At 40.1% G+C, this 25,490-nt stretch overlaps 1 protein-coding gene across 4 annotated transcripts; it reads left to right on the top strand.

Annotated features, from left to right (window-relative positions):
- Window positions 1-458: 458 nt before the first annotated feature.
- On the top strand, window positions 459-25,049 carry ENO4 (enolase 4). 4 transcript variants are annotated; one of them, XM_033149556.1, is made up of 14 exons: window positions 464-835; window positions 3,151-3,279; window positions 5,108-5,298; window positions 7,393-7,535; window positions 11,284-11,453; window positions 12,081-12,212; window positions 13,744-13,809; window positions 15,003-15,059; window positions 16,987-17,154; window positions 17,432-17,557; window positions 20,947-21,136; window positions 21,913-21,980; window positions 22,992-23,109; window positions 24,560-25,049. In XM_033149556.1, the coding sequence occupies exons 1-14, from the start codon at window positions 659-661 to the stop codon at window positions 24,670-24,672; spliced, it is 1,848 nt and encodes a 615-aa protein (XP_033005447.1). In that variant the 5' UTR covers window positions 464-658; the 3' UTR covers window positions 24,673-25,049. The 4 variants fall into 4 exon arrangements, with proteins under 4 accessions (XP_033005450.1, XP_033005448.1, XP_033005449.1 ...); XM_033149557.1 differs by lacking the exon at window positions 16,987-17,154 and having other exon boundaries at window positions 461-835; XM_033149559.1 differs by lacking the exons at window positions 21,913-21,980; window positions 24,560-25,049 and having other exon boundaries at window positions 459-835.
- The last annotated feature ends 441 nt before the right edge of the window (window positions 25,050-25,490 follow it).

The following is a 25,490-nucleotide window of genomic DNA, read 5'->3' as shown; positions in this document are numbered from 1 at the left end:
TGATGAAAGAAGGCACGAGTCCCAGACAAAAAAGCACCGAGACAAGGGAGGGGAAACAGTTTTTTAATGTTAGGAAGCAAAGGGAAATGCCACACACATACGAAAACAGAAACAGAGGCAAAAATCAGCAGTTGAAAAACTGGTCAAAAAGCCAAAGAATTGGTTAAGGAGGAAAAAACCAAAATGCAATCACAAGCCTGAGCAGAACGACAGGAGGGTCTCTGTCTCTGTCAATACACGTTCTCTCTCACACACATGCGCACAGAGGCGTCTGTCCCAGGTGAAAGACAGGGAACAGGCTGAGCTGACAAAAGACTCGACGGCGCTTCCCGTCTTTGGGCACCAGGTGGCGCTACAACCCGCCGTGTCCCAAGTTTATTCAATCTCCGGCGGAACCTAATCAGCCGGCGCCGCGCCCGAGACTTTAATAACGCTCAGCAGGAACTTCCTCGTCGTCCTCCCTCAGAAGTCGGGGCTGATGGATTCCTAATGGACTCTGCTAAACTATTCGGCACAGGACCGAAGCCCGAAGGAAAGAACTTGAGAAGAGAAGGGGAAAGGGAGGAAAGCGATCCCGCGAGAACATGGTAATCTCGGGGCGGGAGGCGCGCGTGCCCCGTCTCCTAGCAACGGAGCCCCGGCGCTTCTCCGGGAAGACATGGAGTATTGCGGGAACCGGGCTGCGGGCGAGCAGCAGCAGCCGCGGCGGTTCACCATTGCTGATCTCAAACACCAGGCTGCGGAGTATTACCGCAGCAACGAAGTGCCGCAGCGCCTGGAGGAGGTGCTCAACGCTATGTTCTACCAGCGCCCAGAGGACTTCTACGGGCACCTGGTAAGCTGGACCTCCGTGTAACGGCACCCCCGCTTGCGCATGCGCCTTTGGCCCAAACCGGAGGCTGGGGCGAAGTATGCCTAGTGCGCACGCGAACCGGGAGGGGGCGGGGGAGACGCCTTAGGTGTGGGACCGGCTGGGTGGGAGTGCAGAACTGCCAATGACCTTAATGCAGGTTGTGTGTGTGCATCTGCATGGTAGTATTTTGGCCCTTTACAGGGCGAGCTTCTCCATGATATTTCCGAGGCAAGTCCCACTGAGCTCCTGTGTGTCCCCATTCAATCCAACGAGAGTTACTCCTAGCTAAGTGGGTATATAGTGGCTGCGGATTTACTGCTTAAGAAGTAAACAACAACCGAGAGCCTCGACAGCACCTTAAACACCAACATATTTATTTCATGGGTTGAAATCTGCATCATCAGATGTGAAGAGTGCACTCTGGTGGTACATGAAAACCCGTGTCATAATGAATTTGTTTGCAGAGCAATCCTATGCAGGTCAACATAGAAGTAAGTTGGGCGGGCAGTGGTTAGCATATGCTACTGTGCTGCCTAACCCTGAATTCTTGGCATGTAAAAGGCTTTGATTCGTACTGGAGCCTTATTTGCCCCTACGGGTTCCCATTGTTGCGCCCGGTGAGAAAACATGGAAGCAGAAAAGACCTGAGGCTGCTGGCTTCAGAGAGAGAAAGATTTAATTTCTGCATGCAGAGGTACTTCAGTGTTTAGATAGCCAAGCAAGTACAAAACTAGTCAAATTTCAGAGTTCTTATAGACAGTTCCCTGGCTCTTCCTCTTGTCCATATAAGGAACATTTCCTGTTGTACATTTCCTGTTGTACATATAAGGCAAAAGGACATATAAGGCAAAAGGACATTTAGCCAGAGTTGGTTCATGCGCACTCTAGCAAGGCCACCCTATCTCTTGACCTAGGCAACAGTTCCTCTCTGCAAGGACAGTTCTACTGTCTACTGTTATCTCCAGACACTTAGTCATCATTTGCCAGTGCAATGCAGATCAGAGTTCACAGCTTAACAGAGCAGTTTCATACAGAAAAGCTTAAAAAGTTCTTTTATACTTAATACAGTCACTGGACTAACAATACATTCAGGTAAATATATAGGTTAGCTAATTAACCCCTTCTTCCAGTACTAATGTACATAACTTTCTCTCAACTGGCAACACTGAGAACCTGGTTCTAGCTTTTCTTATTCTGGCCTCTCAGTGTGGATGACTGGCACATCAGAATTAACTGTAAGATTATTAAAATGATTTAATAAATAACTCTTAAAATATGAACTGACCTGTATTTTGTCTTCTATTTTTTCTGCTCCTAAAGCCCTCCAATAAACTTACGTTGCTACATATCAGTATAATTTGTACTGTCACCTGCATTATGATGAGCAAGGCACACTTAGGAGGTAGAATCATCCTGTACAATTTGCAAGTCTATTGTAAAGAGGATGTTCATGAGATTCATGCCACATAACTGTATAGGTTGGCAGAGTATACTTACATGGTGTATAATCTTATGAATTTCCTCTGAACAATATACTGTAGCATATACAGTAAATGTCATGATCTGTCTTAGTTTCCCATTGGTAAAATGACAATCTTATGACGTAATCTCAGTGTTGATTCGGATATTAATAAAACAAGGGTTACAGTACACTAAGCCCAATAGAAAATGTGATTTAAATGATTGGTAATAAAAGAGGGGATCTTTTTATGATACCATATGTCATCGGAAGCAGAAATAGTATTACATGTCATAGGAAGCTCACATTTGGGCAGGCTACCAAGACCTGCCAAAATTTGTGGACCTCTACCTCTGAAATTCAACCATCAGTACAAAACATCATAGTGCCTTTTGGAGTACTTCCTGATTGATCTTTTCTCCTGAATGCCAGGCAGCATGCCCTATACTAGCATGTGTCAGGGAAAATGCTGATCCTGTATTGATTCCTGCTAGTCCAAAGGGAAGGCTAGGATCCTGCAGAATCAATGTCAGTGGCACAATCCAAGAATTTATTGTGACCCATCCTTGACTTCATTGCAGATGAACTGGTATCATTACAGTTTACCATACTCCAGAAGATTTAGTGAAAGCCAAGAGGGTACCATTAGGATTTTAAAAAGAAAGTAGATAATATTGTTGGTAATAGGTATGATCCCAAGCCATGGCTGCAGGAACTACTAAATGAGCAGTCTGATAAATGTCAGGGAAAAGGTTCACTGCAGACAACTGTATACTAGGAGAATAGAAATCTCATTTTAAATATATGGGAAATAATTGCTATAATTGTTATCTTCCAGGCAAACTACTTCTCTGAATTATCAAAGCCTCCAGTGATAACCAAGTTAGTTGGGAGAAAGGTGCTTGATGGGATTGGTCGGCCAACGTTAGAAGTGGAAGTGTCATGCCGAGTTAGGAACTGTGTCAAGGTATGAACTGTTACTTGCTTAATTCTTTATTTGATCCAGAGATATCTGACTACCAGACTGAGGGCTGCTTGAAGCCCTACAAATAATATTGTCCGTTACCTTACCGGTATATGGACACTGGTCAACCACTGCCAATTTCTGTCTCAATATGATGAAACCAAAAGGCCCAAAGTAGGTTTGATGTTAAAATGTGTCAAGGCATTTAACATATCTAGGTGTTTTCCCTCTTAAATAGCCGCTGTGTGTTATGTGTGTGTCAGGATTGGGACGATGGTGCTTGGAGAAGGGTTTCCAATACTTCTTTTTTTCCTTGACGAAAATCCCCCCTCATGCTATTAATGTGAACAGAATCTAATTAGTGTGTCCTAGGGCTGGTAGCAATTCTGGAGGAGAGTTTCTTCAAGACCACTGCATGGTAGAACGTGGTAATGTCTCCCCTCCCTGTGCACCATGATCCCGAGTATAAAAAAGGTTTAGGGGCAAATTAGACATCATACTATCACCCTTTTGAAATTTGGAAGGGTCTTGTCTGCTGTGACTTTTTATAAAATTTCTTCACTAGGGTTGAGGGATAAGGATAAGGATGAGACACCCACCAAGGAAGTCTACACAGGGCTGGCTGACCCAAGACATTTTGCTGCCTGAGGTGAACCAGAATATGGCACCCCCTGGGAATTGTAGTTTGTTAAGGGTGCTGGGTTAGGGCATGGGCAGGGAATATAAGGCTCAGAGACCAAAGGCAGCCCTCTAGGCCTTTCTGTGGGGTCCAGGCCAGTCCTCTTGAGTCGTGCTTTGCATCCTCTTTGAGTTTTTTTGTTTTGTTTTGTTAACTGAAATGTGTTTTTGGGTGGAGAGAAGGTGCTGTGGTTGTGGGAGAGGGCTCATCTCACCCCCCAGAACCAGATGCACAAATATAAGATGGGAGACACTTGGCTTACTAGTAGTACATGTGAAAAGGATCTTGGGGTCTTAGTGGATCACCACCAATAGTGTGATGCAGCAATAGAAGTATAGTATCCAGATCAAGGGAAGTAATAGTACTATTCTCTTCTGCCTTGGTCACACCACACCTGGAATTCTGGACACCACAAGGGATATTGACAAGCTAACTAATATGATCAAGCGTCTGGAAACCAAGCCTTATGCGGAATGGTTGAAGGAGCTGGGTGTGTTTAGCCTGGAAAAGAGGAGAGTGAGAGGAGATATGATAGCCATCTTCAAATATCTAAAGAGCTGTCACATGGAAGATGGAGCAAGCTTGTTTTCTCATGCTCTGGATTGTAGGACTCGAACCAATGGCTTCAAATAACAATAAAGGAGATTTTGACTTAACATCAGGAAGAGCTTTTTGACAGTAGTAGCTGTTCGACAGTGGAGCGGTCTCCCTTGGGAGGTTGTGAACTCTCCTTCATTGAAGGTTTCTAAGCAGAGGTTGGATGTCTATGGATGCTTTAGTTGAGATTCCTATATTGCAGGGGGTTGGACTAGATGACCCTTGGGGTCCCTTCCAACTCTACAATTTTCTAATAATATAACCTAGAGGCATTTGAATTATTCAGAAGTGTATATAAAGTGTAGTTTACGTGGGAAAATTGAAATGAAAGGAGCTGTGATGAATTCTACTCTAGTAATAAAATTCTTTTAAATACCTTGGCAAAAGATTTGACATACGGTATGTGGAGTTTATAACATTTGTCTGTGAAAGTGATAACCCTCTCCATACATCAAAAATAAAGCTTAAATAAGCCTTTACCACAAAATGATTTCAATGTAGTGTTTATTATGTGAAATTTCAATGGGAAACCTATTTTTAAATACTATTCTGCAGAGGATTTGTTCCAGCGTGATCTCTTCTCATGCTGAAATTCTTGAAAATGCTTCACCAGAAGCAATTGATGCTGATGAAAGGGAAAGAGAGGAATCTATAAAGATAGCAATTGAATGGATAAATGAATCACTGAATGAAATGTTCAGAGGCCTTCAACCTACTGACCAGCATAAAGCTGATGAACTTCTAGGGTAAGTTTCACATATTTATTCTGCATGTTATATAGCAATTCTTTTCTTTTAAAAATCCATTATGTTGCACTTACAAGACTGTAATTCAGGCTGCAATTCTATACTTGAGAGTAAGCCCTTTTGGACTCAGTGGGACTTACTTTTGAGCAGGCTTGTATTGGATTGTACTTGTACCTACCAGCATGTGGCATACTTGAGGATTTGAAATGGCTGTGCTTCAACCATAACAGTCTGGTGGTCTGGAGGCAGATTATGATTGAGTTGAAGCTTAGTCTGTAAATAAAATTATCATCTATCTTGGGGGATACCAACCTGGAACCCATGGAAAACTTTAATGTGTCAGAGCCTGCTGTGATTTTATTTTAAATAAAAAAGTAAGTCTCTAAGCCCTCCTAGAAAGTTAAGCAAAATGTGCAGGTGCCCTTCTAAGCAATTTTAGTGAAGTGATCACTCATGGGCTAAAACCACTGACAGATAGGAGTAAAATCAGAGCTGTGATTGATGAGTTGTTTGGACACCAGGCAATGGGAATCCCTTGGGTCCTAAAGAGTTGCTGTTTTCCCTTTTATGCACTTTATCTGGTTCTGCCTTATTTTCTAGTAGTCCTTGGAATCTCCATAGTTTGTGCTTCCTTTTTACCTAGCAATCAGGATACATCTTCCCTATGGTGGGTTTCTTTGAGATCATGTACTCCCTAGAAGTTATTTTCTGCAAATATAACTACACAGTAATTACAAAATACCATCTCTAATTTTGTGTTATGCCATGCCTTCCATGACAGCCATTTCATGACACACCCACAGCACTCTTATCGAAAATCGAAATGTGTCTACTGGTCTAAAAAGGTTGATGGCCCTTGATCTATCTAATTCACCTGCTCAAAAGTTAGCAAACATGGTTACAGCAAATGTTCATTAATTCAGAGGTGCAGTTCAGTTGCAGAGTGATGGTTGGCATGAGGATCAGGGCATAGATGCCAAGGAGGGGTGTTGGGCAGAAATGTAGGTTGCTGGGTTTGAACCAGTGGTGTGAGGTGAACTTTTTTTGTAGGGGACCAGTTAGGGTCAGAGGCACCAGCTTGTGAGGGTAATTAGGTGGTCCCTGTCAACACCTTATTACTCATCTAGTGAAGGAGCTGCAGTGGCTGCCAATATACTCCCTGGCACAGTTCAAGGACCTGCTTTTAGCATTTAAAGCCCCAAACAACTTGGGACCAGAATATCAAAAGGGGTGCCCCATGTTTACTATATCTCTGCCTTGCAGCTGCACTGCTGAGAGTACAATATACCATATAGGTGCACGCAGCCTATACTGGAAACTGGGCTTTTAGTATTGCAACTCCAGCTCTGTAGAATTAGTTACCCACCAAAAATCAGGCAGGCACCTAACATGATGTTTAGGCACCTACTGAAAATATTTTTTTGTCTGGGAAGGCTTTCTTTGAGGCTTAACCCAGTCATTTACGGAAGATTGTCTTTATAGCTGTTGAAAGTGTTTCATTGTTTTTTACAGTTTGTATGGGTGGTTTTACTGTTTTAGAGTTTGTTGAATTGGTTCTTGGAGCTTATGTTTCTGTGTTTTGTGTTGTTTTTACTGTACACCACTTCAGTGGCTTTAAGCTGTGATGTGGTCTATAAATTTGCTTAATAAATAAACTGAGTGCAGAGACCAATATATAATCAGTGCAGATCAGATAGGACCAGAATTATATAAGCTTTGTCAGGTCCATTCCAGACAGTAATCTAACAGCAGCATTTTGGACTGGTTGTAGCTTTTGGACAATTTTCAAGTCCACGTGCTTAAACACTGCTTAAACTGTGCTGGTGGCTTGCTTCCACCAGTTATTGTCTATGAAGTCTTGACTGGAGCCACTGTGTATCTCTCAACTAGATAAACAAAATGATCATGGATAGGTTTAAATGCCAAATGGCGGTAAATTTTCAATGTAACTTATATCAGAAATGTATTATTATTTATAGAAGTGAAGGTAACAAATATCAGTGTAACCTGTCACCCTACAGTAGACTTGTGTGTGTCAAGAAATTTCTTGAAGTACTAAAGCAATCAGAGTTACTGTGCTTCCTTTTATAACAGTGAATATTTTGCAAAGAAAGCAGAAGAAGATGAAGAAAGAAGGGAAGCTGAAAAGGAGAAAGAAAAAGAAATCCAGGAAGCAGAGGCTTCTGCTGCTTCAGCTGCTCCAGCTCCCTCTGGGAAAAAAAAGCCAAACAAAGCAGGTTACAGAATGGACCTTGTATCTATAAAGTAGATAGCATCCCGTTCCATTTAGCAAATGGGTATCATGGCTCTCAGGCTTGTATCCAATGAAGTTGTCCCTTTCATACAACTTCTGGTTGTGTAATGGAACTTCCCCTCCATCTTCTCTTCCTACATGCCCCTTGCACACCCACCCACCCACTCACCCACCCAAATCTTTCTCTGGAAGGTTGGCGGAACTCCCAGAACAGATTTGGGAGACCACCTGAGGAGGAGAGCATGGGGAAGTTCTATTGTGCAAGTAGGAGTCCTTGCATGAACAAGTTGCCTTTCTTGGATAAAGCCCCACATTTACCGGTACTTTCTTACCTAAGCTTATGTTTTGTTTTATCACATTTTAATTAAATGTTTTTGAAATGTTATTAATGTTGCATTTTTATTGTTTTTGAGTAAGCCACTTATTATTATATGAAGGGGTATAAAATGTTATAAATGAATGAATGAATGACACTTTTGCACATAACCCTTTATGCTTTCCTGGATTCTCCACCCTTCATGTTTTGTGTCCCCATATCAGTCTGCATACTGGACTTAATGATCCCAAGTAAAGTCATGTCAGCTGTAGATTGAGTTGTGGGTGGGTGGTGCCAGGTGATTATCTGAATAGTAATTGCTTGCCTTTGTTGCTATGTGAGGCTTCAAAATGGGAATCACACAGGCAAAACTAAAGAAAAATATTGGGAAACACTTGATCTGGATACCTAGCTCTCTTTTCTTGGACAATGCCTTATCTGAGTATCAGATATGATCCCCATATTGCATTCTTTGTCTTGACACATGAATATGCACTCAGTTGTCTCATGTTGATTTGGTTCATTTTATTAGGAATCAGATTAATAGAGGGACATGGAACAGCACATCTGCTGTGAAGTTTATGTTGGTTTGATGGGATTTGGCAGGAAAACAGCACAATGGAAGGGTGCTGAGGGTGTTCCCTTGCCACACCTTTTGGCTTTAAACTGAACTTCCAGCTGATCTAGTTGCCAGCCAGGGCTATGCCACTTGTTATCTGTAACGTTGAGTAATGTTTCATTAATGGAAACAACACCCAGATCATATTGACCCTTGAGAGCAAGAGTCTTAAGGATGTGACATCCATTGACTCTGTTTAACTTGAGGGAAATGTGTTGAGTGTTTCTCCTCTTATTGGCCTTTTGCATAATTGCAGTGACCTGTTCATGATAAGAAGAAAGTGTTCTTATTCGTATACTCTTTAACATTTCGTATCTTTCATGATTGTCGCAGTGCTTTTTTGTCTGACAGTACTCACCAGTATGGAGTACCATCACCCCTTTTGTAGCAGCTCATGACAGCCATTTTATGCCAGCACCCTTGGCATTTTTATGAAGATTATGAGTACTGGCACCCCATTTTGTACCAAAAACACTGCTCAAAGTTAAATTTGTTTAAAAGTAGTACGGTAGCAGAAGTTTGTATTGCTGCATTTGCCTCACTGATAATTTTAATTGCCATTCTTGATTTCTTAGCAAATATAACAAAATCTTTTTTACTTTTCTGGGAGAAAATATTTAATTACTGGAATTTCAGCAGTCTCAAAAGAAGCCATTATTCTCCATAAAATGACAAGAATTTGTCATTTTATGGAGAATAAAGATGATTTTTGAGAAACTTTGGAGAACAGCCTGTTGCTTAATGCCTGACACCTCACTCATACTGCACTCATTGCTGTGCATTCCAGACCTAAGAAAGATCAAATATATGATGTGCTTCAAATTAAAGAACACTTTGGTTGGGTGTCTGCATAGAGTTCCATAGTTGCACTTGACAGCTTTCATGTTCTGCTGTTCGAAAGTTCTGTTAAGTGCTTGGATTAAAAGGTCAGGTTTTCAAAGGCACTCAGCACCCACAACTAGTGCTGGATTTTCAAAAGATGCCAGCTCCTATTTTAGAGTGAAAGCAAACCATTGGATGATAAGAATTTGAGGACTTGAGGACATGAATGTCACAGTGGGAGTTTATGGTTGCTAAGCTCTATGCTTCAGAAATCCAGCCATTATTAAGGTGTCCAAGTGAGAGCCAAGTAATTTTCAAAATCTACTCTAGATTCTTAGGTTTTGTGCATATAAAACACTTTTTGGAAAGTCTGGATCTAAGGGTGCTAGAAGATGAAGGGCATAATAGTAATAAGCAATGGAAGAGAAAAGGAAATAAAAGAGAAGAGTTCTGTCTGAGACTGAAACAAGCCTTTATTGCAGAGGTCAAAATATCAGATATGTCTAAGAACAGATGTGATTTAAGCCTAAAATTTAGGTGTGACAGCATGGGTTATAGCCTGCACCATGAGAGGGAAAGGAGGCAAGCCAGCCAGCCAAACCAACCCCACCTTCCTCTCACCATTGCCACTGTGGATGACTTTTATTTTTCTCTGACTCCCTGACTAAACAACCGCTTCAACTTTCTGTTGGACCACTTTAAGCGGTCCAGCCTCCTGTCTATATTGGGCAGAGTGGTATTTAATTAATTGGTTTATAAATTGCTCCTATATTCAGTAGTGTGGAAATGTAGAGTAAAAAAATAAATATAAAACAGATAATCAAACATAAATTTTATTTATTCAAAACTGCAGACATACACAAATTTGGGAAGGACTGAGAGAAAAGCTTTTGACATGACAACATGGAGGCTTGTTTCACATCTATGGAAGATGAATTCCAGACAACTGGTGCCACAGTTCTAAGCGCATGTGTCTAAGTCACAGCATGCTTTACATGCTTTGCTATAAACATCAGCAGATCTCCATTCCCAGATCTAAGTGACCAGCATGGGATGTAGGGGGGAGAGGTGGCTTCTCAGATGCAGAACTGTACAGGCAATTCCTGTTTCCACAGGTGTTGGATTCTCGGTCAAAGCGCATGTCTGAAGAGCACACATAAGCCTGCCCCATTCCGCCCCCATTCCTCCCTCTTCCAGGTGCAAATGACCCGTGTGTCGCCAGTTGCGTGCTAATTGGACATGCGTAAATGGTTACAACCTGTATAGGGCTTCTTATATCAGTAGCAAAGTCTTTAAACTAGCTTGGTAGCAAATTGGCAGGGTTGAGTTGAATAACAGGGTCTCAGACCAATTCCCTGCTCCCCAATAAGCTATGCTTTTATTTAAGGCTGCGGTAAGGCATCAAGTTAAACACTTTTGGAGTAAATGATTTTACAAAAAAAAAAAAAAACTTTTACATTTTAATGCAAGCCCCTTTTCTTTCTTGCAGCTCTTCAACCTTTATATGGAGTATTTTAACTACCCCCTCCCATTTTATCAATTGAGGACAAGAGTCTTGGTTAGGTTTCTGTTTCTCCTTAATTACCAGGTTCCCATGCAAAACTTCCTGAACAAGTATCCCTTGCATGTTTCACCTTCCTGCAATTTTTTTACCCCTATATACACGAGTTTTCAACGTAAAAGGCAACCATTTTACAGCCTAGTCACGAACAAAACGCTTCAAAGTCCTATTCCATCACAACAGGAGATTAGTGTTAGAAAGTTCGTTAGAAGTGTCTTAATATAAGGGGTTAAGTTGGCAGTCCTCAGAACACCTATCTCTGGAGCAGTCTCTTTGACTCCAATAGAACTGATCTAGAAGAAGAAGTCCAGATTCTTTCTTTGTTTTAATTGACTTCATAGCCATATTTTACTTAACCCTATGATGTTGATATTGTCAATAGAAAACTATAAACATGGTTTTTTTTTCCTCAGGAAAGAAGTTTTCTGTGCTGGAGAAGCCCATCCCTCCTGCAGAACCCACGGAACCTGTAGTTATGGGTAGTATGGCTATTGGGTGTACATCTCTTGCTTTTGCAAAGACCTCTGCGACTCTTCATGACATGCCTTTGTACTTACATATCGCTTTGCTGAAACATGATCAGGTACTTGTATGGATTTTAGCATCCAGAATTCTCACTCAAGATAGGAATAAGAAGTAATCCAGACATATGTGCAGCTTAAGTTCTGGGGAACCTTTTGCTTAATGTTGATGGGGTGTGTATCGCAACCATATTCTAGTACATTTATTATACAAGTATGGCGTATCTCTGTGCTCTTTCTGCCACCAGAATCCATAGGAATGGCCATAATGAATCTGGCAGATATCTCTGTGCTAGAGCCAGTGCTTAGTCCTCACCTGGTGGATTGCTGTGCAAATTTGTGCCCTTGGTCCCTAACATGCAAGTGTCACGTTTTGTGACATAGCAAGTAATTCCTTTGGTTTTAATTCTAAGGCATCCAGGTAGTTGATGCTGCCCCATGCTTACTGTGCTTGCTTAATTTAATGGGGTATGTGCTGTTGACCAACAAGTAAGCCTCCCAGAGAACTGCATGGGATAGGATGGCATGTAAATTCTGAAAGTAAGTAAATAAATAATATGAAGCAATCAAGCTGCATCTATAGTTCCAGCAGTCCATAGTATTTGGGGGCATATGTAATCATCTTATTGTTCCAGGTAATTTGCAAAGTGAAGCCTAAAGAAGTTCCTACATCACTTTTTCCACTTTAGGAATCTCCTAAAGAACTGGCTTTGCCACTTCCAATGGCAACAGTTTTGAGTTGTGGAAAATCATCACCTGGAAAACTGAATCTATTGAAAGAAGTGATGGTTATACCTCCACACTGGTTACCGGTTAAACAGGTACCATGTGCAACTGTTTTCCCTTTTGTTTATAATAAAACACAATATTGAAAAGCACTTGGCCATATTATAATCAACCTGTAAGAAGTAAATTGCTTTTTTATGGCATAATCCAACTCCCTGTTCTCTACGCTTATACCCGCTGCCTTCAATTGGAGTAAGAGTGAACAGGGTGTAGGATTGAAGCCTTACTGCCTCACTACTTGTTACATTCATGGCACAATTTCTAATGATGTGGGGTTAAAAGTATTAAATACCAGGCATTAGGTGGGTGGAGGGCATTGTCCTCAGGAATGAAGTATGTGGTTTCAGTCTACTCTCTCCAGTTGTGATAAAGGTGAAAATTGTCCACTCCATGTGGCAATTAGCACGAGGAAAAAGTCTCATTGGTGTCTCCTCTGTGCTTGATGGTATTATTATTATTATTATTAGATTGCTAAACGCATCATTAATGTAACATGTTATTAGGTCCTTAAACATAACAAAACATTTATGAATAAATAAATAAAAATATTTGTCCAGTAGCACCTTAAAGGTAAAGGGACCCCTGGCCATTAGGTCCAGTCGCGGATGACTCTGGGGTTGCGGCGCTCACCTCACTCTGTAGGCTGAGGGAGCAAGCGTACAGTTTCCGGGTCATGTGGTCACCATGACCAGAGGTACCGCTTTGGCGGGAAGGTAAATGGTGTTTCCGTGCGCTGCTCTGGTTCGCCAGAAGTGGCTTAGTCATGCTGGCCACATGACCCGGAAGCTGTACGCCGGCTCCCTCGGCCAGTAAAGCAAGATGAGCGCCGCAACCCCAGAGTCGTCTGCAACTGGACCTAACGGTCAGGGGTCCCTTTACCTTTATCTAGTAACTTTTGGAAAAGGTCACTTGTTTTCAGAATGTAATTATTGTGAGCCTGGCTGCTTTCGGACGGGTGGCAGATGCTGTCAGAGGAAGAGGAGAGTGCAAGCATGCCAACAGCATGGAGTGGACCAAGGAGGGTGATGCCGCCAGCTCCATTGCCTTTAGAGGCTATGGGAAGGAAGGCAGTTCCCCTGGCTCCCTGTCAAGCCCCGTGCAAACAAGGAAGGAATTCCCTAGCAATGGGGGAAGGCATCAACCAGTCAGGAGGGGTGGTTGGACAGCTGGAGGAAGCAGAGGGTCTGACCTCTGACCTCTCACAGAGAACTCAGTGCTGTCTGCACCACTGGGAACAGGCTCCTGCCCCATTTGGAGAAGTGTGTGCCACCAGTCTCATTGAGAGAGAGGCTTGTGGGCAAGTGACCATGTCTCACTTTTAGAAGCTGGTGGAGGGGCTGTGCCCATTTTTTTTTTTTAAGACTTCTTAGCTTTCATTCGGTCATGAACTTTTAGGCTTGCCTTTGGTGATCTGTAGCTGTAGTGTGGCCTAAATTGCTGTAAGCCTTGAGTAAAGCTTACTTACACACATACTGTCACTGAGTTTGGGATGGGAGCCAGGGCAATTACTTTTAATAGAAAAAATAAATTGTGGTTCTGTGGGATTTTTAAAATTTTATTTTGCAGGGTGTAGAAAGATGTGTGGATATTCAGAGAGAAGTAATGAAGTTGCTGAGTCAAACTACTAACATGGTAAGATACGTTATAAATTAATCTTTTTTTATTTTCAAGAGTGTGTGTGTGTTTATATATGTGTGTGTGTTTGTGTGTGTGCATGTATACCTTGCTTTACAGAAGGTATACACAAGTCTGGTCTGCTGCCCTGGCTGAAAGTTAACTTTTCAAGTAAAACCACCAGAAGTAAATCAAACCCATTATCTTTTTATACAGTATGGCAACCATTTATTTCATTTATGCACCAGGAAGACCAAACAAGAAAGCCACCTCAAACTCATGGGAACTTATGGAGAGACCCATTTAATTAGGGACTCAAGTTACTATTGTATCTGTTTTTCACATTTCTATGCAGGTGCCAGGTTGTCTATTAAAATTTTCTCAATAGAACGAACTATTAGCTGCTTTTGTATTGGCTTACAGTTCATGTTTATTTATTGACACATATTTGTTACTTGTTGCGGCAAATAAAAATCCCAAAAGGAAAAAAAGCATACAAATGATTGCATTAAATTCCTTAAATAAATTGGAAGCATCACAATATTCGAATATATAAAATACTTAATACCCTAATTGTACCGTGTTATCAATGCTTGTTTGCTACACTGCTTTATTACTGTAGTGGTAACAGATAAATACAACCTCTCCAGATGCCCTTAGGATGTGGTGTACTATTATATATTTCATATGCCTAAATTCTGAAAAAGTCATTAATGTGCTTCATTTTATTTGCTGCAGATAATCTGTTCAAAATCAGGGAGGTTTATTCAGTGATGTTTTGGATATCTGCTGTCAGTTCACAATAAATACGTTCTGTTTCAAACTATGTGTTCTGCACTATACCCAACTTTTATCTTGGATAGTATCTTTGAAGCTATTACAGTACAGTGGTACCTCGGGTTACAGATGCTTCAGGTTACAGACGCTTCAGGTTACATACTCCACTAACCCAGAAATAATGCTTCAGGTCAAGAACTTTGCTTCAGGATAAGAACAGAAATTGTGCTCTGGCGGTGCAGCAGCAGCGGGAGGCCCCATTAGCTAAAGTGGTGCTTCAGGTTAAGAACAGTTTCAGGTTAAGAACGGACCTCCGGAACGAATTAACCAGAGGTACCACTGTATTTAAAAGATGGCTAATTTTTTGGTTACTATTTTTCCCTGAATATATAATATTGGTGTTTCTAAACAATTTTTTAAAACCTTTGTAACAGCCTAGTTCTATGGGAGAAGGTAAAAAGACTTCACGGGATGCTGCAAAAAAAGCTCCGGTAAGAAAAAATAACAATACAGTTTTAAACTTTAGGAGTGGATTATTGCACAAAACAGTTGTTAGAATCATAAGGTGACAGGTTTATTAGGAAGTGTGATGGCCCTTGATGTATTGAGACTTGTGTACCATTATTTGTTGGGAGGGATTTATATTATACTATATTGTGAATAGAACAGAAGATTGCTTTCCATCTATCAGCCTTTCTGACATAATTATATCAACCATTAGAAGCTCAGGTTTGTAGGAATTCCTACTGCACTTCACACTGATTGACGAAGGAAATGGAGGCACACACTGTCTCTTAAACCTGGAACCAATGTTACTCCTGTGATGATGGCAGCATAGTGCTCAAATAAGTCATGCTGGTTTTGTCTCTAGTTCCTGTTGCTTAGATCTGTATCAGTCCACGGCTTGTGATTTCCTAGGTATTCTAGAGACTCAAAATGTGGTGCATCCACTGCCTATGAGCTAGGTTCAGTCATGTGTTCAAAAGCAGAATATGAAATCGTCCAGTAAGAGTTACTTATTATTGATAGCCAAATTGGAAGCCCAATTTGGTTAGGAATGATTTTTTAAATTTTTTTTTATTATAAGAACATTCTTAAAACAACCAATTCAATAAAAAATATCATAGTGATGCACACTACAATAATTAAAACATCAAAAATTATAAAAAAACATAAAATGTAGAACATGTTTATTGTATTTTGTTAATTAGACTGGGAGTTAGCAATGCTCCCGTGAGGATGTATGTATGAACAAATATGGGTTATGTAGGTTTGATGGTGAGGAGCGATTGCTCTCCAGGATAGGGAGAGAAGAGCAGGTAAATTTAATTGGAATTTTTTATGTGTACAGTTGCATTTTTAAAATGTTTTCTCTATAATACTCTTAGATTTAATGTTTAATAAATGATTACATTAAATGGATTTATTTTTATTTAAACCGTTGCTAAAAACCATTTTGATAAGAGAGGAAACTAAATAAATATTGTGTGAAAAATGTAGTGTGAAAAATAAAAATATACAGGATCATATTTAACATTGGTTCCGCTCAAAGTTAGACGCACTGAAATGAATGAACATGACTAACTTAGCAGTATTAATTTCAGTGGGTCTACTCCAAGTAGCACTTACTTGCACGTAACTGATAATTACATAGACTTTTCTTACAAACCACTGATTTAGTAGGATTGGGGGATGAGACAAATAAGCATGCATATACGGTAATTGCAGCCTTCTGGGTTGATATGCTTAGGATTTTACAACATCTGGTGTTGGTAGGATTCTGCCACCACCTTCAGTGTTAAATTGTTTGCATTCTAGGGCCAAGATGGCTTCTGTTTCTGTTGTCATTGGCACACATTGCCCACTTTTAAATTGACTTCAGTGGGAGAGTTTGGCGCATGGTTAAATCTCTCCCACTGAATCAGATTAATTATGCTTCATTTTAAGTGAATCATGTCCATTATTTTTGTTTCATATTTTATTAAACTTCATAGGAATACTGCATCATTTGGAAGCAGCAAAATTGTTTCATCCTGTTTCTTTTGTTTAATTGCCTAAGGACTACAATATATTTCTATTTTCTCCTTTTCAAACTTTGTGGAAGTATGTCAAATCTGAATGTATGAAAGAGCATGCTGGGAACATTAGCCAAGCCATCTGCAAGAAGCTGGTTCCTTCATGTAGATGCTGATAATTTATATATAGCTGATGCACATAAAAATAAGAATCCAATCATAAACTGAATTATAAAATAGCTATACAGGGAGATAATATCCTATCTGGCTAGGTTGTAGGACAGTATGGTACCTATATAATGCAGCAGGAGATGGGCTTGGGGGTCTTATTCGGAGATTGGCAGAACATTCCGTGTACATGACTATATGAAATTAATACCAGTGTTTTTTAATTCATTTACAGTCTCCTGTTCTTAAGAAGATGTCTCACTTAGGCTGCCTGGTAACAGGGTTTGAAAGTCTTGAACAACCTTTGGCTTTGATCCAGTCTGCTTGTACACACCTTTCCTTGGAACTAGGAATAGATGTATACTTGGGAATAAATTGTGCTGCTCATGAACTAATCGACTTTGTAAGCATTAATTTTTTGTGTCTTTATTTTCAACTTTCTTTTGTCTTGTTCAGTATCTCTTCCTCTCTCCCCAAAAGGGATCCATCAAGGGGATGGGCTCTGTAAAGGGAAGGAAGTCTATTAACAGACTTCATTCATGCAAAAGGCCAGTGGCTCCTTTGCAGCACCTCAATGTTTCTAATTATCGTACTTTAGTCCTATCATTATCTATTAAAAAGAAAAGTGAGCACCTTCAACTCTGATAGTGATTTTTACCTTTCAGTATTTTTAATTTTAGTCCAAGGGAAAATATGAAGTAATACTTGGAACGCTCAAGAGCCCTGATGAAATGGTGGATGTGTATGTGGACCTAATTCGTAAATTCCCATCTATTATGACATTAATAGATCCACTGAGGAAAGAGGTAGGAGCTTTTTCTCTCTTTGTTTTGGTATTTTTATCACTGTCCTTGAGGAGAACCAAACAATAAAAGAAACACATAAAATGTATTTAAACTTTGGGAGGGGTATGTTTTATAGAAAAGAGGAAGTCATAGATGAAAGAAAATTTCACTGAGCTTCATTCCTCAGCATTGTGGCGCTTATCCAATTAAAGTTAGACACACTTTAGTCCTACTTAAATCAGCGTAACATAATTTTGACCAAGATGGCAATCCTGTATCGGGATATGTCTGAGTAGACCAGAATAGGATTTTGTTGTAACTTAAGCTCCATTATAATGCTTAATTTCCATTGATATCAAACTTTAGATGACTGAGGGACTGTTTGTATGAAATGTATGAGATGCAGACATCATATTAAAGTCTCGTTTTCAGAGAAGGATTGCAAAATACAGCACAATTAACTAGGACGAGAATATTTGCCACATTTCTGTGTTCAACTATTTGATATTTTAACTCTATATATTGTTGACTTGTGTTTTGTTGTGAACTACGGTACCTTAGAAGGATTTGTATCCTGAAGAGGGCTATCAGTGACTATAATAAATAAATACATTAAAGTAAAAATCAGTGGCAGTGCAGTTAGCTTGAATTAAGTCTACCTCAGTAGACTTAAGACGTTTAATAGATATATGCTTATAGATACAAGTCTCGTTCTCTACCAACTGAGCTATCCCAGGTCACATGACAACATGGATTGCCATCAGAGCCCAAATGGCCAAAGAATAGGGAAGTAGTTTAGAGCCTCACAGTTTTAAAGTTGTGATATTAACTTAAAGTCAATATTTGACACCTTCTGTTGTTGGAAAGTTATAGTTTCATTCTAGGTATCTGCTAGTTCTGTATGCAAATTGAAATTGAAAAGTTGACCATGCACTTGTACCATTGTAGGAGCTAAAGTGAGTGTATTTTGAGTGTATTTATGAGGGAGAGGAAACCATCAGAAACTAACATGCTGCAGCTGCAGTGCCTACATGTTTTCTGCAGTCTCTCCACACTCCTGAGAAAGGCTGCATGCTCTGGGGCTTTCCTCTTCCTACTGTGAGGCTGATAGAAGTAAGGAGAAAAGAGAAATAAACTTGGACATCGCCCTTGTCCTTGATCCTCGATTGGACTGTCAGACAGTCTAGTTGCCAGCTAACTGCTATAAAACAGGATAAACGCTTTCCTATCTGAGCAACACTGAACTCCCAAATATAGCTGCCTCCAGTCCCCTCTTAATGCAGGCCATTAAAATCCAGACAAAACTAAGAGGTCTTACAATAGTTCTGGGAAGACAATCAGGCTGTGATTTTGGCAAGTCTCCAAAAAGAGAGAATTCTGTAATTGTGGAGCAGCCATTAAGAAGCGGTACATGCCCATGGCATACAGATTGTATACTGAGGAAATGTTTTCTCAGAGATCATAGTGGAGACATACGAGCGAGGATGGAAATACATATCTTGCTGCTTTAGAATTACTGGCAAAATATACTAGTTTCTGTTGTAGAGGTATGGATAAGGAAATGTTGGCAGACAAAGCATAATGGATAACATTGATTTCCTTTAAACCTAAATGAGACAGGAAAATTCACTCTATTGATTTCTTTTAAAAAATCAGCCTTCTGTTGCAAACTGTAATAGGAATAAAACTGATAACGCATAAATATAAACACATTTAATTTTTTTAAAAAAAGATAAAAGTGTTGTGAAGTACATTGGGGGGGAAATGTGAAACAGGACACATTACATATGGTTAAATATATAACTATTGATTCTGCTTTACTGTCATCTTCATATAAAAATGCATTGTTTTACAATAAATGGTTCTCTTTAGTGTTTGAAAAAATGTAACAAGAACAAATTTAAATATAGGGAAGATGGCAGGGTTTTTTATGGTATTAGGGACAAAGATTACTATGGCTTTACCACAATCATCTGTTTACTTGATGCCTCTCTGGGTATTTAAAAGGAAAGGAAAATAAATGGTTAAATAAATAGCACAATATAGTCCTGTGAGCTTCCAGTACCACAAAGAATGTTGATGGCTTAGAGATAAACTATCTTTCTTATTGTCTGAAGAGGGAATTCAGAGTTTACACTGAATGCCAAAGCCTGCCTTTGCTGCTATCTTTGTTGGATGGGAACACGCTGTTGCTCAGTAATAGCTATGCTAAAATCTGTAGGCAGCTTCCCATACACCTTCCAGCCAAGTGGGAAAGGGAAAAGAAAAGGTCCAAAGCAGAAATGGGTGACCCCTTTTCAGCCCAAGAGCTGCATGACCCCATGGGCAACCTTCCAGGGACTGTGTGACAATGGTGGACAGGGCCAAAAGTGGGGGAAGCAATGACTTAACATTTGTATAGCTGGGTCTGTATCAGTCCGACAAAAATCAATGGTTTATATGCACAGCACACATACACACACTTTCCATCCCCAGACCTGCAAGAAACATCACAGTTCAAGGATACATTTCAGCAAAACAAGATCACTCAAGGGCACAGAGCAGGGCTGGTGGGAGGCAGGGTATGGCCTGTCGAGGGCGTGTGACTTTTGGAGAACCCTCACATCCCATCTTACTGTATAGCAATCAAATATATGGCAGTGGTTATAATTATTTCATTCACAAATTGTTTGCCAAAGTGATTTGTAATATAATAAAAACATAGAGAAAACAGTTACATGTGTAAAATCATGTTTAAGATACAGTGGTACCTCGGGTTACATATGCTTCAGGTTACATACGCTTTCAGGTTACATACTCTGCTAACCCAGAAATAACGCTTCAGGTTAAGAACTTTGCTTCAGGTTAAAAACAGAAATCATGCTTTGGCGGCGCAGTGGCAGCGGGAGGCCCCATTAGCTAAAGTGGTGCTTCAGGTTAAGAACAGTTTCAGGTTAAGAACGGACCTCTGGAACGAATTAAGTACGTAACCAGAGGTACCACTGTACCGAGTATATATATTTATAGTTTAAAACAAAAACAGCACATACATAGACTCAATCCAAACCCACTACCAACTGGGATAATATCTCAGTTTAGAAGGGTTGACCATTCACCAATTGGCTGGTGCTGATGGGAACTGAACTCCAGCAACATCTGGAGGGTGCCATGTTGTTCTGTCCCAGCTATACAAAGTAGAGAGGGAAGAATGGGAACCAAAAAATGCATATTTTGGGTTCCCATTCTAAGCAGATTAGAGTCTTGGACAGAAGCACTTCTGTAGGGTTGCAGGTATTAGTTGTAGGGGCCCATTTGTCTTCTCTAAAACAGCACATACTGAAGTTTATACTGTACTGAAAATACAGAGTATCCATCTGGTTTCTGGAATTAACTTCTGAAATTTTTAATCCCTTATTTTGCTATTTGTATAGGACCGGCAGCAGTGGATCACATTACGCAACACGTTGGGATCTAAATGTTATATTTTTGCAGAAGAATTGTGCAAGAGTGTATCTAAACTTATGGAGAACCACAACATACCAAAATGCAGTGGTCTTGTCCTAAAATATACCAATGAAGCTAAAATTTCTGACCTCTGTAAAATAACTCAGCTTTTAGATGGTGAGGAGAGGAAAGAACGGAATTAAAAGTACACACTATAGGTTTGCCTATACGATCTGTAAAAGGATGTAACATGTTATACTTAAATACAGTAATTGACAGTGTTAGAAATGCTTATTAGACAAAATTGGCTCTCATCATGGCACAACAATAGAGTTGTGGGCTCATGTTCAAAATATATTAAATGAATTCTTAGAATACAGTACAGCTCAAAGTGCTGTATAGAGCCAGGGTAACAGGGTGTATCTTTCATACGAATCGTTTCTGTTGTATATTTCTATGGACATTTTACAAGTTTTCAAAATGTAACAAAGCTGCTGAAATAAATGAACTCTAAGCTTCAGAATTGAATTTATACTAGCTAGAGAAGTGGGATTTCCCTCTTTCTTCTTTAATATGCAGCTATATTTTGTATAAGTTTAGATTAAATTAAATGCCTCAGTGCCTCACTTTTGTCTTGAATATGCTACCAAAATGATATGTTCAGTCATTAGTAGTCATAGAAAGTGACAGAGCAAGTATTTAAGCTGTTACACAGAATGGCCACAATCCAACACTGAGTTAAATGAGTTCAAGCCCTTTTAAATAAGTGAGCTTAAGTTCTCAAACCTCAGTTGGATTATGGACAATGGATTTAACAGAACAAGAGAAGACATGGGGGGGGGGGGAGAAAAAACTATTGTAATAGCCAAAGGCAAACAATGGAAAACAGATAGTATTTTGGCTGGATAGAGAAATGAAGACCAAAAAGCACTTTTCATTTCCATCCTACACAGGTCGAAAGCGTATTTCCATTTTAGGCAGTCCAGATGGAGAGACTTCTGATGACAGTCTTGTAGACCTGGCAAGTAAAGTAGCGAAAGCTGTTCAATTGCTCAAATACTGCTTTTTATCTTGACGTGGCCCATAGTAGAAATGTTGTCTGTAGTTGAAACACAGGTAACCTTTTAGAAAATTGGCTTTTTTGAGAGTCGCCTTTTAAAGAGAGTTAATCTTTGAACTATAAGGGGCGGAAGATGCACAACAGTGGGCTATGGTAGCACAGTGAAAATATGTATTGTCTCTTGCTGACATTTTAAGGAAAAGTTAAGCAAATTATTCAAAACATAGAGCACTGACAGTATTTCTTGAATAACAGGTCTTAATGGACTCAGGCTAGTCTCTTTGTGTTAAAGCATAATTGCATAGAGGATGTCACTAAAAATTGGCCACTTATTTAAAATTAATGTGTGAATTTTAGTCCACCCCCCTCCCAGTCACCCTACCCTGCCTCCTGCTGTCTTCTGAGCTTCCAATTCCCTTCCTTTCAGCACTATACTGTTTTCCTGACTCTCAGCTCAGTGTGGTTTCCCTTTCCTCTTCTCTGGCTTGGGTAGCTCTTTCTCCCTACCTATCCCACCAATGCTAGAGCTTGCATGAAATTCCCTCCTAACAGTTTTTCCTTTGACTCATTGTAGCCAAGGTATTTGTTAAAATGCCATGCCTGACATTTCTTCTTACTCTCTGACCTTACAGCAGTCCAGTCAATGGCCTGTTTACATGAAGGTCATGTGGTTCACATGAAGGAAGCAAAAAATCAACCAGAAGCCAAATTTTAGCACAGCATTACAAAGCAAAGGGCATTTTCAGTACACACTCACTGTCCTGTGGAATAAATGCTTCGGCCATGCATTTGGCAGTGTTACAAACACAAGCATAAATGCTTAATTGTAGGCCTCCACATAGAGATGAGAAATATGAATGTTACATAATTGAAGTCTGCTTCTAAGTCACCCAAGTTATGTAAATAGCAGAAAAAATTGATTCATTTTATTCTCAAGACTGGAGGTTTAAAATGGTAATGTTTTTGTTTAAGGCTGTTGGACTGAGAACTAGGTTCATCAAGTTGGGAGGTCTTTCACGTGGCGAGAGGGTGGCCAAATACAACCGTCTTCTTGCAATAGAGGAAGAACTTGGCAAGAATGGAAGACTTGGTAAAAAAAAAAAACCCTCTTTCTTACATTGTTTTCGGTGTTTAATGAATAAGAATACAAAGATTGGAAAAGGAGTGATTGAAAACACTCTGCAGGAGGGAAGGAGAATCAAAAGACTATAAATAAGCACTTGCAGAAAACAGGGTGACATTTGCCACAAAGTACATTGTCCTTATAATGAGTTGTCTGTTTACCTGAATGTTAAAATAAGACATCCTTTAGGCACAACCTACAACAAGCTTTTCATGAGCAGAATTAATTGGTTGGAATCTCCAAGGCCAATGGAGAACATTTTTAATGTTGTTGGGGTTTTTTGTTCACACAGAATTTTAGCTGGAGGCAGGCATGTTGCAGATGATGCTTTGAAAATTGTTCTGTATATATAAAGATGCAGAAATGTAGTGCTGTGAAAACACTATACGCCAACTGCATATTGAGTATCAGATGTAGTAGCAGTCCTGGTAAGGGACCTGCTTGGTGATCGCTCAGAGGCTTTGTGCTCAGAAGTTCCAGCTTCAGTCTGTGACATGTCTGACTAAAAGGAGTTAGCAAGTAACAGGAAAGGTCTTTTCCTGAGACCCTGGAAAGAGCAGTTGCATGGACAAATGATTGGGCATGGTGTAGGACAGCTTCCTATGTTCCAGTTCATTCTGCCAGTGGCATCAACCCAAATGAAAAAAAGTATTTAATTGTATATTGCCCATGGCATGTCATTGGAATTTTACATTTGTCAGCTGTTCCATAGGCTGTGCAAAATCTATGGGCACAATCCTTCCCTATGCAGGAATCCTCAAATGGCATAGCCGAGGCCTAGTTTCCCTGCTTTCTTCCTTGGTGCGTACACACAGATGCAGGCACTGTGCCAAGCCATTACAGGGAATAAGTGTATGTGCCCATAACTCCATAGCCTCTCTTGTAAGCTAAGGAACATGAGTTTGAAGCTCGCATTCCTTCAGCAGAGTGAGGAGGGCTGGATGAATATACGAGGAGTACATAGGCTTCCCATCTCCTAGACTGACCTGAAACAACTTGGATGTGGCCGGTTTAAATGCACGGATGCTGTGGCTGTTCAGCAAAGAACTATGCCCTCTAATGCTTAAATATATGTTAAAATACAAGAACAAATTGCAGCTGCTGTGTTTACAGATGTAGAATAGAACTGTTTACAAACGAAATAACAGTCCATGCTTTTACAGAGTCAGTGTAGTGTGTTTGCTAGGAGTGTGAGCTGTGAGGCAAGAAGGCTTGGCTTTACACTGCACGTGACTTAACAGTGCAATTCTACATCTGTACTCCTAGTTAAGTATGTCTAGGACCCCAGCCATACCAGTTTAATCTCGATAGGTACAAGCCTGCTAAAGTTAAGCACTTTTAAATCACATTGCTTTTGCTGAAAGACTTTTGTATCTGCTTAAAAAAAACACCTCAAGATACAAATATTCCATTTCAGGTGAAAGAGAGGATCATGAATTTGTTGATTATACTGAAGAGGAAGAAGAGGAGGAGGAGGAAGAACTTGAGTCTACTGATATTACTGCAAGGACAGAGCGCTCTGCTACATAGAAAGTGATGTTTCAGACTTGCCGTTTTTTGACCCAGAACCGACCCCTGAATTCTTCATTTTGAGGCCAACAACATCTTCCCACAGCACTACTACAATGGGGCAACAGTTGGCCCGACACAGTCAGTCCTTTGGTTTTATTATCCTTTAAAATGTTTATATTTCTGCTATCCATCCTTTAACTCAGCTTAATGGGAATTTACCATATGGAATAACAGTTGTTTGTTCTAGAAAGATATGACAGCACTCTCTTTGAATCGGGGAAACAGTGTAGGGCAGAAGGACCACAGAATCCATGAGTAATGCATGCTTTACTAGTCTGTTATTCCATTTATGAATGTGTTTTTTTAATGCAGTGTTCACTTTGGAGTCATTTTTTTCAAAGTAAGCACCATAATAATAATAAAATTTAAAATGTTTGCCATGATTTTGTTTTAAGACATTAATTTTCACACACAATTTTAAAAAACACTTTGCCAAGCTGATTTTCCTTTCCAATAACAGTGTCAGCAGTCAAAGTACAATTCAGGTTTATCTATCTCTGAAGTAAATTTCCCTGAAAGTCTGAATAGATCAGGGGTGAGGAAACTGACTCAGAGCCAAATGTGGCCACCCAAGCTTCTTTATTTGGCGTTTGAGACTCTTTCCAGTCCTGATCTGTGCTTTCCCTCAAGTGCTTTTTGCCTGACCTGACTATATATGCTTGAACTATAATGCCTCTTGCATGCCTGACGTGGCAGGAATATACCCTGCTGTACAAGGCAAAAGTCACATCCATTACTCTGCTCATTTTTGGCTCTAACCCCACCCACCACCACTG

The sequence above is a fragment of the Lacerta agilis genome, chromosome 5, assembly GCF_009819535.1.
Source record: "Lacerta agilis isolate rLacAgi1 chromosome 5, rLacAgi1.pri, whole genome shotgun sequence".
NCBI lineage: Eukaryota > Metazoa > Chordata > Lepidosauria > Squamata > Lacertidae > Lacerta > Lacerta agilis.
This window is presented reverse-complemented; position numbering and strand designations above follow the sequence as displayed.